This window comes from Melitaea cinxia, chromosome 11, assembly GCF_905220565.1.
Source record: "Melitaea cinxia chromosome 11, ilMelCinx1.1, whole genome shotgun sequence".
Classification (NCBI taxonomy): Eukaryota; Metazoa; Arthropoda; class Insecta; order Lepidoptera; family Nymphalidae; genus Melitaea; species Melitaea cinxia.
Genome location: NC_059404.1, coordinates 13,317,635 through 13,335,307, shown reverse-complemented (window position 1 = coordinate 13,335,307; position 17,673 = coordinate 13,317,635). Strand labels below are relative to the sequence as shown.

Below are 17,673 nucleotides of genomic sequence, written 5' to 3'. Positions count from 1 at the left end.
ATATACTTATTACAAATACTAGTACTACTAAGAAAAGATTCTATAAAAAAATATATGTACTTACTCTGCCAACAAATGGTAATCCAGGTTTGTATCTCCTGCGCATACTATCAGCAAACTTCAACTCCACGTAATGTTGTTCAGCGGCCGGGGTCGCTGAACTGGCACTCCCAAGTCCAGTCCCAACGTTGAGGTCCACCCGAGCTGACCCTCCACCGCAGTGGGCCTCGATACGCCAGGTACCTGAGCGTGCACCGGCTGCCAGGATTGCACTGAGTTTGCGGACACCTGATGACAAGTAAATATAAATATTAATGGTGATTGGTCTTAGTTACGATCACGTGGCAAATCTAGGAATGCGTATTCACCTCTATTTAGTTAGGTCTTTTAAGAAGTTATTTTAAGTTTAAACATCTTTATTCTTCATAAGAATATGAAATGTCAAAATAATAAGATAAACATAATACAAACGAGTGTACTTCAGATCACACGACTGAAGTAATTCTTTTTTAATAATAAGCCTGCACTATTGTGCACAGGCCTATTGGCCTGCACTGTGTCTTAGATATACGAAACGTAACTGTCTATGACAGGAAGAGAGAAAGTAAATGTGTGCTCGCACCTCTCGCTCTCTCTAGCTCAGTTCGCCTCACCGGATCACACTTTACGTAACACTCTTGTTACGCATTCACTAGCTTACTTCCCAAGTCAAGCGCGTGTACAGAAGCTTTACTTCAAAAATTCAATATTTCATTAAAAATAGCCTTCAGAATTGGCGCAACGGTCACAGCCATGGATTGTACCTGTTGCGCTGGCGGTTGCGGGTTCGATTCCCGCAGATGACAAACATTTGTATTAACCATACAGGTGTTTGCCGTTGTCTGGGTATTTGTGCAGTCCTTGTGGGTCTCCCCACCGTGCCTCGGAGAGCACGTTAAGCCGTCGGTCCCGGTTATTATTATGTACACCTGATAGCGATCGTTACTCATAGTAGGGAATATATCCGCCAACCCGTATTGGAGCAGCGTGGTGGATTAAGCTCTGATCCTTCTCCTACATGGGTAAAGAGGCCTATGCCCAGTAGTGGAATATTACAGGCTGAAGCAGCATTCGGAAAGTTCATGTTACATTATACATATATATCCCTTGGTTTATTTGTAAAGATTGTCAGTTGACATTTCACCTGAAATACCACGCACGCTATGTATGTAACTACTTAGGTACACTTGTATGTGTACAATGAATAAACAGCGTGGAAAACTTAATATTAATGTTACGTTTTATAGTTTTTTACAGACAAAACAATTACGAAAATCAGTTCAGCAGCATCAACTTTTAATCTAATTATAATCTATCTATTTTTTTAATATTTATCCTACTTTTCATTTTTTACTATATCAAATTTTAAGGCCTTATTTATTATAATTTAAAATATATACAAAAAAAAAACATAAAAGTAGCAACACAAAATCGACCCAGTTTTAAATATTCGTATTAAAAAACAAAATCTTTTACAAAGTTTTTCGCTTTTTCCAGCTCTCGACCCAATGACACGCGTCGAGCCGTACTCACGATGTTTTTGCTGGAGGATATGACACATGACTCCAAGGGTTGACGAATATAATTAATCAAACCTCAACCCTCGGTGACAGGGAGACACGACGCATTCCATTATTAATGTATCAAAACAAGAGGAAATTACTCTGATGAAACTTTGATTTTGTTTAACAAAATCCTTTTTTCGCGTATAATGCCTATTAAAACGTTCATTGTAACGGATGATTGTGTATTTTCGCTTTTGATGGCTTGTTTTTTTTGCTTAAAGTATTTTTTTTTTGTTCTTATTTATATTATTAGAAATTAATACTACTTGAGTTTCTATTATATTGATTTTTAACAGATTTGTTGAACTTTGTAAAATATTATTTCAGAATAGTAAGTTGTACTTGTTATTTCGGTAAGTTGTGTAAATGAGTAATTTGGACCTATTGGCCCAAATTATATTGTATGTGAAAATTGCTCATTGCTAGGTACCTATGATTCTTTACTCAAAATATTTAGAAAATAGGTTTATACCTATTTTTAAACGATTTTAAAAGTTTTTTGTCCCAAGTAACAGCCTACATAACCAACAAAACAATTGGTAATTTATATATAAGGTCGGGAAAAAAGTTTTTCGTCTTTTATAAAAAAAATTCAAGGCAAAATTTTAGATAAAATATTAAGATTAATTATGATATATATGTTTGACCAGCCCGTTGGCGGGTTTGTAGTTTCCTGCTTTCTGTTCCGCGAGTTGCGGTTTCGATTCCCACCTGAGTCTGGTTTTATATTTGTATATTTCTATATATATTTAACGTGCTTCGAGTTACAAATAATACAATCGAGAAGATTTTATCGTAAATTTTACCAGGAAATACGAAAAGACTTTTCCCAGACATTATATTGATACCCCATACCCTGTCAATAATACGTCAAATAAAACTAACACAAAACAATACCGAAAAGGTTTTCAATGTTAACACGAGCCCATACTGATGTCAGGTGTAGCTTCTTGATCCCTTGCTTACGTAAAAGAATTCTCATGTTACATTATGACGGTTTTATGATAAATCCATTGCTGTGGAAACAAATAACAGGAAATATGAGTTTTATTAGAATATCATGATTTTGTGTTATATAAGATTATATTTCGATAAAGGCATTTGTGTTGCCTAGTGGAAGTGGTTGAAGCCCTAAATTAGTTCAAAGCAGTAAAGTTAGTTCAATGCACAGAGAACTAACAAAACTTATATAGAATTATATTTTATAGGTTTATATAAGTCATAGGCTGGGAATAATATAAATATTGGGTGTATAAAATATGATCATTTATTTAGTAAAAGAAATGTATGATAAACTACTACTTGTTAAATATCGTTACAATTAAGAAAGCTTTATCATAAACCCATAAGACTGGCTTTAATCCTTTTTAACAGATGATGAACAATATTTTATTCTAATAAAATATAATAATAATACTCGAACACTTTGTTTTGTAGATGGAGTCTTGCCATTTTTTGCCATTTTTTATTTGACCCAGTGAACTTCGTACCGTCATATGTTTTTTTTTTCGTAAATAAAAAAATATATATTTTTTGCATGTTTCGTTTATACAAAACTTATTCTGACAATAAAAAAAATGTAATGTTCAATTTAGCACAGTCTTTTGAAAGTTGATTTGTGTATCTACTTTGGCGAGTAATTTTTATTTATATCGGTTATCTATTTACCAACCGTCTAAGAAGTTAATAATAACTTTTTAAAAGAATTTAAAAAAAAAGTATAAGTATAAGTATATTATCTGTGTGATAAAAAAGAATAATTGATAACAGAATTTCAATACGTCAAAGATACTCTTAAGTCGGAGGGGTGTAAGGCGAAACCAATCTATCAAAATTTTGACGCTCGTTACAGTGCAAGTGACAAGAAAAGGCTTTTACGAAAACGCCCACCCGTTGCTCTGGCGACTGAAAATTTGACGGTAAATCGGAAGTTAAAATAAGTTTTATTTTGAACGCTTTATAAGATTTTCGTAAGAAAAAAAACGTAATTAAGTTTTAGCACATAATTTATACGAAAATATTTCTAGTGAAGATTACGGTTATTGATCCTCTTTGTCTGGGGTTATTTTGAACAAAAATCTCTTTTATGAATAAATAATAAAATACCTTGTTTCGTTTATTGTTGTTTGTATTTTATATTTAATATTATTAATTATACACTTAATACAATATTCACACCGTATCTCAGTAGCAGATGTTATCTACGAAAACATCAAAAATACTCGAATCCAATATCGGATTAGCGAATATAAAAGTGTCCAATAACTTCCTTGCTCGAGCGAAACAAAATGGAGTACTTCGTTTATTGGTCGTAACTTCTAAGCAGGGCCAGATTGTCATTGGGGCATTACCAACGGCTAAATAAGAGGCGAGTGGTTAAAGTAAACTAAAGACTAAGAAAGTTTTATAAAATTACAATTTCATATTAATATATTATTTTGGCTGTACGCTAGAGGAAATACAAAGACATTGCACGTTAGGTTGTGCCATGCGATGTCTAATAATAACAATTATGTATGATTCAGTTAATTTATGATGTCAAAAAGATGCCTAAGATACCGTGACGCAAAAAGTAACAAAGGTCACATAAATCACAAAATAATAATGGCATTATTGTGTACTACACCTTTACTACATTTGAGCATTTTTATTGATAGTTTTCTTTTCAAAGTTAACATTTAATTCAGAAAATCAATCGGAAAATAAATACTATAGGCTAGTTAATCCCAAATAATTTATGGATTAAAAAATAATTATACATTTATTTTTGAATATCATATGAAAAATTGACCGCGTCGGGAGTCAGTCGGAGTCGGTCAGTCGGAGACGCAGGTTAGATCCCCGCTGGAACGGTCAATTTTTGATATGATATTAAAAAATGTTTAGAATTCCTAATGTGTGGGTAACACAAAAATAAAATCGTACATATACATTTATTATCATCATCATCATCATATCTCCTGAGGTTGCTGATTGATTTCTAAGTTATTTGCAGAATAGCCGGCAGCGAGTTAAATTGAATGACTCATATTCAAATTGGTCAATAGCCAATACCAGTGTCCCGCAATGTGACGTGCTATCCCCCTTTTTTGTTTTCAATATTTATAAACTCTATTTGTAATGTGATAGATAACTTCGTTGTACTACCTCTATGCAGATGATCTCCAAATATACTCTCACTCCACTGTCCATAATTTATCTCCTCCTCTTTTTTATCATAAATCTTTTACACTTCAAGCCTCTCGCTTTTGAAATACCTTGCCCTTAAGTATTAGACGTATACAAACACTTGCAACTTTAAAAAGAATTTTAGGAAGCATTCTTTTGAAACTCAACAATAAATAACTAATTTATAAGTATATAATTATGTATTTATATGTATGTATGAGTATATATATGTACGTCTATTTTTAATTATTTGAATATTTACTATAAGTTTATTGTAACTTGTACACCTATACTGACGCTAGACCATTTTCCTTTGCCTAAGGTTGTCTGGAAGAGATCTCTTTTGAGCGATAAGGCTGCCCTTTGTACCTAATGATATAGTAAAATCTTTCTTTCTTTGCTATGTATTATTTTCGTTTTATATACCAAATATAATAAATAATATTGGAACGAATTATTATAATTTTTATTATAAAAGATTTGAATACTAACATAGAGTAAAAGTGCCCTGAGACTTACATTACTAAAAGGCTCCTGCATTACTCGATCCAGCCCTGTTTTGGAGCCAGGAAGAGCAGCAATAACAAAGTTACTTCACAATTATAGGGGCTTGTCGCTGAAGATACGCAAGTTCTTCTATTGTGTACGATAACTGAATGTGAATAAAGTTAAAAAGATTTAGAAAGGTCACTGTAATTAAGTGTATTTATATTACTTATTAAAGTTACTCGAAATTTGCAAAAAACATCTTAAATCTGAAGTGCTAAAAAAAGGAAAAAGTGTTAATTTAATTTCTAGATAAAATGTCCAAGCATAACTAGAAAGTTTACTGTTTGTCTAATTTTGCGAGCGGATTTGCTCCTAGACTCAAAGCAATTCAAAGTTGCAAAGGTATCTAAGCATGACAAGGAACAGTTTGCTTTGATAGTTCCTAAACTTGTCTAGCTCATTTGCGGCGTGCCAAAGTTAATAGAGATTAACTCTAAGTCACTTTCCCTTTAACTATTCTTAGTTTCCTCACATAGGTCTTTTTTTATTTTTGTATTATTTTATTAAAAAAAAAGATGTAAATACTATTTTGATGAGGATTGCGGAAAACCGGGATGTCTGGAGCAAACTTGGGGAGGCCTATGTCCAGCAGTGGACTGTAATAGGCTGAACTGACTGATTGACTATTTTGCTAACTTAAAACTTATTGTCGTATGGAATGATCCATTTGTGGAAATATGATATGATTCAATCTGTAACATCCCAATGCTGGGCATATATCTCTATACTCGTGTAGGAGAAGACTAAGAATTAAAACTTAGTCCACCACCCTGCCGCCGCTCCACTGCTGGTTGGTGGATATATTCCTTACTATGAGTAATGATCGTTATCAGAGGTATATGAGAAAAATCGAAACTGAGAGCTTAACATACTCTCCGATGTACAGTTGGAAGACCCACAAGGATAGATAACCGAACCAGAAAGACATTTCTATAAATATAAAATTCCATCCCGAGCGGGAATCAAACCCAGAAACCGCTGATGTTTAGGCTTGTACATGGCACACGCATCAACCACTACACCAAAAAGGTTGTTTGTGGAAATAAATAACAAGAAATTAAATAAAACAGTTGACAATTAGCAAATTTATCGTGTATACAGGAATGAAAACATTCGCATTGTTAGATTCGAATTTTTTATAAATTCCGAATGGTCGCTGTGGAATCCTTCTTTCGCGTTAAGAAGGTGGATTGGTAGCTAAATCGGCTACGCTGGTAGACAAAAATTTCCCTTAACCATGTATATCTTATATACGTTTATTTATTAAAATAATATTGATTATATTAGGTATATAAGAAAGTAACGAAAGCTTTTCGTTTTTTTTTTTAAATTATATGTTCTTATAAATTGGTCATGATTATTAAAAATTACGATTTTAAATATTTCTCTCTTGTAAGAAATTAAAAACTGATTGGTTTAGTTAAGCGTTATTAATTATTTTTGTTATTTGATTGATTAAAACTACAAGATATGCCTCAAGCCATACATAGTACGAGATTCCATGAAATCCTTATTTTATTGATCGTACCAAAAATGTTATTAAAGTAATGATGAGTGACTAAATAGTTTACTATCTTAATTCTAAGTGCCGTTGCGTGTTGTTTTATGGGCTATAACTTTCTCGATGAACACTTTCTTTAGACGAAGCATTTTTTTGAGTTGAATCATTTAGACATCTCAGATTTAAAATATATTTAATATCTTTAACCTATTCTCTGATAAATTATAAATCTAATATCTTTTATATATTGAATCTAATACGAAAATTGTGAATTTTTTTTTAATTACTATGTTACTATTTATCATCTATTGAATTCTTAAATGAATTTTTCAAATCAATTTCCGAATTTCGTTCACGTACATAAAATCATTACATCACGTTAAGTGTTGTAACAGTGAACCTTTTTCGACATCTCTGATTTCCAACACCGTCTCGATCCTAAGATTATTTATAATCGGAAATTGAATCTGTCAGAGCTGATCCTTGCTGATGCGACACAGAAAACCTTTTAGATGGTAAACATACTAACTCTATGACAAAGTGACGTACGAGTCATGTTGGGTAAGTTAAATTTTAATCTACGGACCGGTGTTAAAGTGAATTATGGATTTTGTGTGTGTTCTGACAGACTATTGCGTTTGTAAGTTTTCCACTTTTAGAGATGCTATGATGACTGTGATGAATGCATACAAATGTTTTGGTGTATTAGTGAGAGTATTGAAGTGACTAAAAGCCATGGTAACGCCTGTTATAGTTTTGATTTTAGCTCGGGTAGATTTGTGATAGAAATATTGTTTCCGATCTAACGCTGAGCCCTGAGGAACACGTAAAGCTGTTGGTCCTGGGTGTTACAAAAAACAAAAAATATTTATGGCTGAAAAAATTTCTGCTGGCTTTGGTGGAGTAGCATTATGAATTAGTCTCTAATGATTTATCTTCCAAACAAGTTATATCTTTGCCCAATCAAATGTAAGTTAATAAAACATCAAAATTTTACTAAATTTTTAAAGGTTTAAATAAAAAGAAATAAAAGCGTTATTGAGCACATCTTTTTAGCTTATTCGTTATAAAAACTAATTTTCTATATTAATAGATCTTTTTTTATTTGAAATTGATGGATTATTGATACATTATACGAAAAAAGGAGCCTTTGACAGTGAGGCTTCGGCGCTCCTTTGTGCGTCTGTCAGTCTATTCATTTGCGTGTTACGATTGATCGTAGCTTCTATACTATTAATATTAATTGGGAATTTGAAATACTAGTAGCTAGTATACGTATTTATCTCGTCTTTTCGGTATTTTATTGAAATAAAATTGTTTAGGTCTGCCATTCTGTGAATAGATTTCAATCAAACCTTACTAATTTTATCTAAAAATGCAAATATTTTCTTAAAATACAAAACTAAAGTTTTAAGAAACAACGACATTGCCGTAGTTATTCAACGTTTTACCTGTGCCCATAAATAACCGCTAATATTTCAGCTAGCTCTTAATATAATATTTTGATCTTTTGAATGAATAGTCTGATTAGCTCTTATAATATTACTAGACGCCTTTTTAATGTTAAAACCTATCCTTTTATATATATATAAATATATATATATATATATATATATATATATATATATCTATAATCAATAAAAACAAATAAGTTTGTGTGTGCAATATAAATTTTGAATAAAAATTTGGTGTAGGTAACTCAAAATCTGGTTCATTTTCATTTAATCTAAAGTTACGGCGATTATTATTTAGAGTCGCGATATGTTCTGTTTAAGTGATAGGGTTAATAGTGCGTATAAACTTTGTAATCAGGTACCTATGTTTTATCTAATTACACAATTTTCACGTAAATAAGTGATCTCAAGCATACCAAGTCAAGAGAGAGATCAAAGAATCTTAGCTTATAGAGAAAAATTGAAAGAGCTTCAATGTCTTTATTTAGCTGATAGTCTGATACACATACCTTCGTCCATAGTCAGTTGATCCCATATCGCCACTTTCGTTCCCGCTGGATCGCTGAGCGCCACGTATGCTATTTCATCTCGAACTAAGCGAAGATCATGATCCAATGCGAGAATCCAGAATGTTACTGGAACAAAGAAAAAAAAAACATGTACAAAGCAGATACATAAATATTAATTCTTGAACATAGAAAGAATTATACGATCTCTTCGTTTTTGAAGTTAATCATTTATTAGTATGGAAAAAAACACAAAAATATCATTATAAATTTTTGTACCTATGTGCAATCATAAAGTTTTACAAAATAACACCCCTCTTTTTGCGTCGGAGGTTAAATAAATTTTAACACTACTTAAATATTATAGACAGTGTGAAAATTTTAAATAATAAAATGAGGAAATTCGCAGCAGAATCCTGGCCAGTGATAAAAATACCATAATATATTATGAATGATAAACGCAATAAATAATCGATAAGCTGCTTATAAAAGGCATAAACAGCGCGTTGCGTATGGAGGATTATATATTTCTCTCATAACTTTTTCATTACTAGGGATATGCGGGTGAAAGTTTATCGATGTCGATAATTTTACCCAGCGTAGGAATATAAATATCAAATCAAATCAAAATCAAAATTACTTTATTCAATTAGACTTTAAAAGAACTTCTTAATCGTCATTTTACAAATTAAAATTTTAGTTCAAAGTGAAGCTACCGTTTATTTGAAATGTAGATTCTACAGAGTGGGACGTCCTCCAGCCCGTTGAACCGATAAGTTTGCCGGTGTAGGCTGGATGAGAATTAAGAAAAAGCGGGTCTGGCGCAAACTTTTTTTTTGATATCGCAGGGGAACCCATTTACGGGTGATATCCAGGATTCCCGGGTAGGCATTCCTAGACCGTATGTCGGCTTCAACACTTGAGGGTGCAATACCGATCAAAAACCCTGCGGGAGCCTTCAACCGCTTTAATTGGAGGGTCCCAGATCTGCAGGCAACAGGATCCCACCAGCGATAGGCTGGCCTCGGTGAAAAGGCCAGACTTCCCCTCCATGGCAATGGTGCAAGCTTGGGTTGGCCATCAGTGGACTGCAATAAGCTGAACTAATATTAATAAATCAATTATTAAAAATTATCGATATTTTATACCCCGGTTTATTTATTACCTGATTTTTAATAAAATACTCACATTAATCTGAATAGCACTTATCGTTTTTTATTTGTTTGTACGATTCGAAAGCAGATGCCGTTTTTCTAATTTGCTTAATGTATATACGTAAAATTGGTACTTAAAAGGGATTTAAAAATAACTTTTCATCTATATTTATTTGAAAGTAATATTTTCAAAGTAAACCTCAATCGTTTCATTGAAATATGTTGTTAAAATAAAACATCAAATGAAACTAATGGTGCCATCTATTGGGGATGTTGTAGAGTAATTCAATACTCATTGTAATCTGTTGAATTGATTGAATGATTTGTATTTCTAACTCTTTCCTCTGATTATAAAAAAGTACGTCGTTGTTCGCCACCATTGTTTTAACATCTAAGTCATTATTATATTATAATTATTATATGTTTAAGTTACAAAATATTGTTTGTTTTGCTTAATGTATGTAAAATTGTCACTTAAAAGAGGTTTAAAAAATAACTTTTCATCTATTTTTATTTATTTAAAAGTAATATTTCCAAAATAAACCTCTATCGTTTCATTGAAATATGTTTAAGGTACAAAATATTGTTTGCTAACAGTTAAATGACACATTAATAATATTGGATAATGTAATTACAGGTATAACAAATTGTACCAACAGTATAATCAGCTTGAAATTGTTTAATTAATTAACTAAATTTTAGCTCTGTTGTTTCGAGGGTAAAATAATTTGAAAGCAACAAGACGTAACGTTGCAGGAAATTTTAAGAAATAATAAATTTAGGACGAAATTTTGTTTGAGCGGATATTTATTACCCACAAGTAGGTACACTTAAGGTTAAATCTTTTATTATTGAGATATTTTATTTCACAATTAAAACTCTAAATCTCTTATTTTTTGTTAAGAGCTACACCCGTTAGCTTGTGAAAATCTTCATATTTATTCAAATTTCAATATTGATGCCTCTAATATTTAGCAAAATTTAATTTGTTGAAGTGTTTTTTCCATTCAACGTGACATTAGCAGAGACATCCTTGCTATTTTGATATAATTCAAAACAATTTAATCAAATGTGCGTATTACAGAAAAGTTATATATAGGCAGGTAATATAATTATATAAGGTATTCTATGATAAATTTGACAACAAAAAAAGTGGGACGATGATATCAGGTAGGTTGCAGGCATAACATAGACTAGGGATGCCAGAGAGAGATTAGAATGGAATAAGTTGGAAGAGGCTTTTGTCAATTGGCAAACGGATTTACAGAAAGTTAAGAAACACCGTATTTGTGAATAATTTTACTATGTCTTATATGTATAATATATGTATATAATTGTAAATCTAATGTTTGAATAAAGGCTTTTTATTTTATTTTTATTTTTTTATTTTATGATTAATTTACTACTACACGCAAACCAAAAAATCGAATATTTAACCAAAAATTTGTCTAGAAATAAATCATAAAGCGTAACGCAATTCGTTCATCGGTTAAGTTAAGTCATCAATAAAAACGACGCCACAAATCCCCGTGAAACAGTTCAAAGACAATTTATCCAGCTAAAACAGTTGCCAGTAATGTATGAGCCGTGCCCCATTATTAATTACTCAAGTCGTGTTACGCTCAAACTTGGAACAGAAAGTTGGAAATGTTCACCAAGTTGGCCTAAGTATTCCAAAATACGCGTGACTGATGATTTTTGGTGTTTATTTCTTAAGAAACGACAAAAAACGGAGAATGAAATAATTTAAAATAACGAAACAGCAGTAACGCTGGAAAGTGACGCTAAGAGTTACGCTGTGGGTACCGGTTTACAGCGCTAGTACTTGTAGTAAGTTATAGGTCAATTGATACGGTATCGTGCTGTGTGGCTACGGCACTAAAGAATTTAGCCACCCCCTCTCTTCCCGTGGGTGTCGTAAGAGGCGACTAAGGGATAGCATAGTTCCACTACCACCTTGGAACTAAGGAAGCCGACCGATGGCGGGATAACCATCCAACCGCTGGCTTTGAAATACACAGGCCGAAGACGGGCAGCAGCGTCTTCGGTGCGACAAAGCCAGCACTGCGGTCACCAACCCGCCTGCCCAGCGTGGTGACTATGGGCAAAACACATGAGTTCACGTTATTTTTGGCGTACACTTGTGGAGGCCTATGTCCAGCAGTGGACTGTTTAGGCTGTAATGATGATAAGGGTATTAAGAGAACAACTTCTTAGTATTCCATGGATTCACCGTGCGGGTGCCGGGTCCATCGTGTGGCAGAAGGAGAAACTCAGAGCAGTTCCCAGGACTTGCGACCTAGGTGTAGGTTTAAGGAGGCCCCTTTGAAATGCGCATCAACGCTCACCTTCACTGCTCAAGTTTCCCGCCCTGCCTAGCCAAATTAACAACATAACCATTTTTGTTTAGATCGTTTGTGAGGCCGTTACGTATTTTAGCTCTACGAAAATTAAGAGTTTTGTTGTTTTAATTAGTTATAATTTGAATTTTAAGTTTTAAATATATAATTATGGAATCGTTGATAAGGAATAAGCTCTAATAGTAGTAGTAGTTTTTAGCACAAACTGTTTAAACGACTATTACTTATTTTATATTTAACAAATTTAATAAAAAAAATAATAATTAAAATACAATTCAAATTATCACAGTTAAGTATCAATAATGGGAAATTATTGATATAGTTATTTAGCAGTATTATAATTGTAATTCTTACGATTTATTTTTGTGTTACCCACACATTAGGAAATTCCAAACATTTTTTAAATATAATATCAAAAATCGACCGTTCTAGCGGGGATCGAACCTGCATCTCCGACTTACCGTGTTTTAGCCAATTAAGCTATGGAACGATTTACTCGCTAGATCAAAATTTTCGATATGATGATCACTATAGAAGGCGCCACGGTCACTTAGGGTGAATATAAAATCATCATTTTTTTTGTTATACAACAAAAAAAAAATATAGCAAAGAGCAAATTTAGCATTTTTCTTTTTGTTATACTTAGCAAAAATTGTCTTTCCGCATAACGATGCCACTGGAATTTCCAGGAAATTAAATAGCGTATTTTCAATAAAAGTAAGGAAATCGTTGACAGTGAAGACTTATTTCAAACAAAATTTATTAGCCGAAAGAAGCCGCCAATCGCCATCTTGACAGGGCAATCGAAAATCTAATTAATTACGCCCAATAACGTTCACCTTAGACCGCACATAATAGATGCTCATTCAATCAGCCGCCTTAAAAATAATTTATTAATATTTTTTAATATTATTAGCGACTTAAGCATCTACGAGAAAAATATTTACTTGGAAAAAAGGAATCTGAGAATATTTTATACAAAAACGAAATAAATCTGAAAGAGCAATGAATTGATTAATTCAAAGCATAATTTATTCAGTCATTCCCAGATTGTTTTGAAGTTTATTCTTAATGAGGTATGAGTATGAGATATTTTCTAGTAAGATTTATCGTCACAAAAACGTTAACTATATACATTTATAAGTATTAATATGTATTTTTAAAAAGTAATCTTTGAATTTCTCGCCATTTTTTCTAAGCAGATTTTATATTCTGAATTACTGGTAGCTTTAAATTATAAATAATAAATTAAATAATAATATACATAGAACTTTCCTTACAAATGGTGAAGAGCTTCACATTCACTTTTAACAACTAAAAACTATTATATACTCCTATTGTAAATTTGTAAAACGACGATCCAATGGTGCTGTTAAATCTTATTTGACTATGGTCAACTTTGATGCTGTTTTTTTTTATTATAACAACTTACTTGTCTCTCCAGGTCGATAATGGTGTCTGGCAGGTCGAACGATTACATCTCGAACTGGTCCAAGTAATCTGATGACGCTGTGACTCTTGGCTGTACACTCGTCGTTACCAACACAGCCGACAGTTGTATGAAGAGTGCAGTGAGATGCCGGTGATGACGGTATTTTGAGCGGAATGATTCCATAGCCTAGAACAAAAGGAAACTAAATTTATGCCCTGATGATTAGATTCATTGGCTCTTTTCTCTATTCTAGTACTAGAAAATAGAATGCGATTTTTATGTGTTTTAATCATTAATTTTTTAAATCACTGAACTGATGTCCTCTTAGGTGTATTATATAAGAATACAAGAGCTTAAAATTGTAATTTCGTTTAATAGAAATTGAGCGGCAACCTTAAATATGAGTAGAATCATTTGGAAATTCTAGTATTAAATAAAAGCATTGAGGTCAAATTTTATCGTTATTTCCACTTAAGCGTCTCCAAGACAAAATTATCTGCTAAGAGTTTACGTCTGTTATTTCTCTCACTAAGTTAAGCGTAATAATATTTAAATAGAATAGAAGTGGTACTCCATTAAAATCCAAGTAAAGTTCGACACTTCGATACCAATAAAAGACCTTGGAGCACCTCCAAATGGAAAAGATGTCGAAGAAATTTCTCGAACGTTCGCCAACCACTCAAATGAACCAGACACTATTAAAAGGTAAGAATGATTATATCTTAGAATGGGAAAGCGATTTGTGAAACTTATTTCATATCGAAAATCTTTTTCGAATTTAATAGTTGTTGATCGTGCATTTGGACATTTTTCGTTGCCGGATTTAATCTTTTGTTTATTTTTAAATACATGAAGTATTTAATAGTCATAAATTTAGAAGACATTTTTTTCATTTTCAATATGATTTTTAGATGATAAGTAAGGATCATAATCTTAAATACTGATGTGGCATTTTTATTTTATTTAATTACGTAATTTCAAAGAATTCTATATAAGAATATACATGAAAAATTAAAATATCATTTGTACGTATTAAACATATAATTTATTTATTTTCCTTCCTTTGCATAAAATGTTTAATAAAATTATTGTTATATATATATTCCTTTGTATATTCCTTTGCATAAAATGTTTAATAAAATTATTGTTATATATATATTCCTTTGTATATTCCTTTGCATAAAATGTTTAATAAAAGTTATAAGCTACGTAATAATCTCCTCAACCTTATCAACGAAACATACAATATATAATATGCCTCTATGTAAGTATATGAAACCGACGTTTTAAAACACACGTAAGTATAAATAAATATGCTTATGGGAATAAGTAATGCCACTTTTTTCTTTGACAATTTCATTTGAAATTCAAACGAATACGCAGACTTTGTTACATATTAATAAGGATGATAACAGGAACGGTGACTCTGGTGTTTTCATTTGTATTTATAACTTCCTTAACGCATGTTTATATACGTATATGCGTATATAATTTTTATTTCCATTATTAATTTGACCAAGATATTATTTTCGGTTGCTAGTTCGATCGCCGCCTATGAAAAATATATAAATAATAATAGGTAAAAATTAATAAACATAATAAGTAATAAATAAACAAATAAATCTTTTACATATACAGAGACGGCCGTTTGTTCCTGTTTGACATAATTCTTGTACTATGGTAACAGTCGACTGATATATAATATACTAGCTGACCTGGCGAACTTCGTATCACCTTTATTTTTTTCTGAAATATAATAATAACATAATATATCAAAATAAAATATAGCCTATCTTTTAAGTTGGATCAAACTGCACACGGTGTGCAAATTTGACTAAAATCGGTTAAGTAGTTTAGGAGTCCATTGAGGACAAACATTGTGACACGAGATTTATATATATTAAGATTTTTGTCACCGTTCAACACCTAGGTAATGGCTTCTTCACCTTATAATGAAGGAATTTTAAGTAAAAACACTTTCATATCTCCATCTACAGTATAGATTTGAATCCCTACTAAGTGTGATAGTAAATATACTATACATGACGAAGTTTACATTTAAATAGCTCTAGAATATAAACTATATACAATAATGTTAGTTACCATACTCCTCCGAAATGGGTGGACCGACTTTTATGAAATTTTGTGTGCATATCGGATAGGTCTGAGAATCAGCCATCTATTTTTCATACCCCTAAGTTAAGTCAACACAATGTTTGCTGGGTCAGCTAGTAGTTATGTAAAATAATTTAAGTTTGACTAAACAATATTCGTAACATTTATTCATTTATTCAAACACAGGTATGACTTCGAAATCTCGAATGAGCAATGTATTTGGTTTCTACAAAACATAAGATAGGAATATTTGTATTGAATTATTAATTACCGCATTAAATGATACATGTCGTTACACACGAGCTGATATAATAATTAGATTAATACTGAGTAGTCTTTACTTAACTCAATTATTAATCTATACATTAATACGTGAAGCAAAATATTTGTACTCCTTTTTACGTGAATTGCACGGACGGAGTAGTATGAAATTCGGCACACTTACAGTTTGTATAGAGAAGAAGTGCAGCATGCTAATATTTTCTTTTTAATTATTCATAAGAAATATGTTAAATCAACAACAAAAAAAAAAACATTACACGCACTACCATATATTTGACACACACAAACATACTTCATATATACTCTTTTGTTTATTATTATGGAAGTGTAGTCTTTGACAGCAGAACCTTAATAATATTTACACTAATAATTTAAAATAATTATGTTCGAATTTCGACCACTGGGCGACCACTAGTTATAATAAATTAATAATAAAAATAAATAAATAAATTCTCACACTCATTGATAGTACTACATTACAGTAGGATTTACTGAGGGCATATAGAAACACACAAAATACTTAAGAACAACAACCCAGACCACAACAATCATCTGAATTACCTTATACTAATATCGTCACTGCTGTCAAGCTGTCTTTATATTCTATTTTATCATTATTGAATACTATGATATATTTTAAGTATTAAGAAAATACAAATTATTTTTATAAAAGAGTTCAAAATCGACTCCATCTTTGTTATAAACGGACGTTGTAGTAATAAAAATAACGCTTTTGTATGTGAAAAACGATATTTCCAAGCAGCAAGCATGAATCCTAATTAAATCAGATCCCATTGTGACCCGTAACAACCTCCGCACGATAGTGTTATTAGCATTGCACAAAATGGAGGTCGTAAAGACGACAATTGCCTGCACGGTTTGAAGCAATTTCCTTGCATCTTCGTTATAATCACTGGAGGATAGGAAACTTAACTGGATATTCTTCGATACAGCTATTTGAAACTCTATTTATACTAACGAAGGTTAAACTAAAAATAATATTAGAGGTTATGGTAACAGCTTTTTAACTGACTTCTTAGATTCTATTTACGATTTATGATTTTTTAAACTATATTTTTATTTTAACCTTTCCACCATTTTTTTTAACCATTTCCTTTGTTCCTGAACACAAGTTTTATAAATTATTAGAAACAAATTACGGCAGTACTTGTCGATATTTAAGCCTCAACACTCTTGAGTAAGTTCATATAACTAGACTTTATTGAGAAATACTCATACACCTATATTTTATTTTATATCTATAAAGTTAATGCATTGTATAGCAAATATCTTTAACCGGATCATTTAATGCAATCTTGACTATAAAAATTACTATCTCTAACATTTACACGACATATAATTATTAGTCTTATACCAATGTAGGCAAAACATTTCTAAATCTTACATACATTTTAGGAATAAAGTAAAAAAATTTATAATAAATATTTAACAAGGATCGATAGAGCCGCTGAAAACTATATTGTTCACTTAACAGATATTGCATTACACATTCACGAGAGACTGTCGTGCGTTGAGAAGTTCCGTTCT

At 31.6% G+C, this 17,673-nt stretch overlaps 1 protein-coding gene across 1 annotated transcript in view; it reads right to left on the bottom strand.

Moving 5' to 3' along the window:
- Nucleotides 1-17,673, bottom strand: part of LOC123657627 (C3 and PZP-like alpha-2-macroglobulin domain-containing protein 8) — a 122,964-nt gene that overhangs the window by 89,334 nt on the left and 15,957 nt on the right. Inside the window, exons 2-4 of the mRNA XM_045593149.1 lie at nucleotides 13,729-13,914; nucleotides 8,786-8,911; nucleotides 65-288 (exon numbers count right to left, since the gene is read on the bottom strand). Coding sequence (XP_045449105.1) covers nucleotides 65-288; nucleotides 8,786-8,911; nucleotides 13,729-13,914 — 536 coding nt within the window. The remainder of the gene's footprint in view (nucleotides 1-64; nucleotides 289-8,785; nucleotides 8,912-13,728; nucleotides 13,915-17,673) is intronic.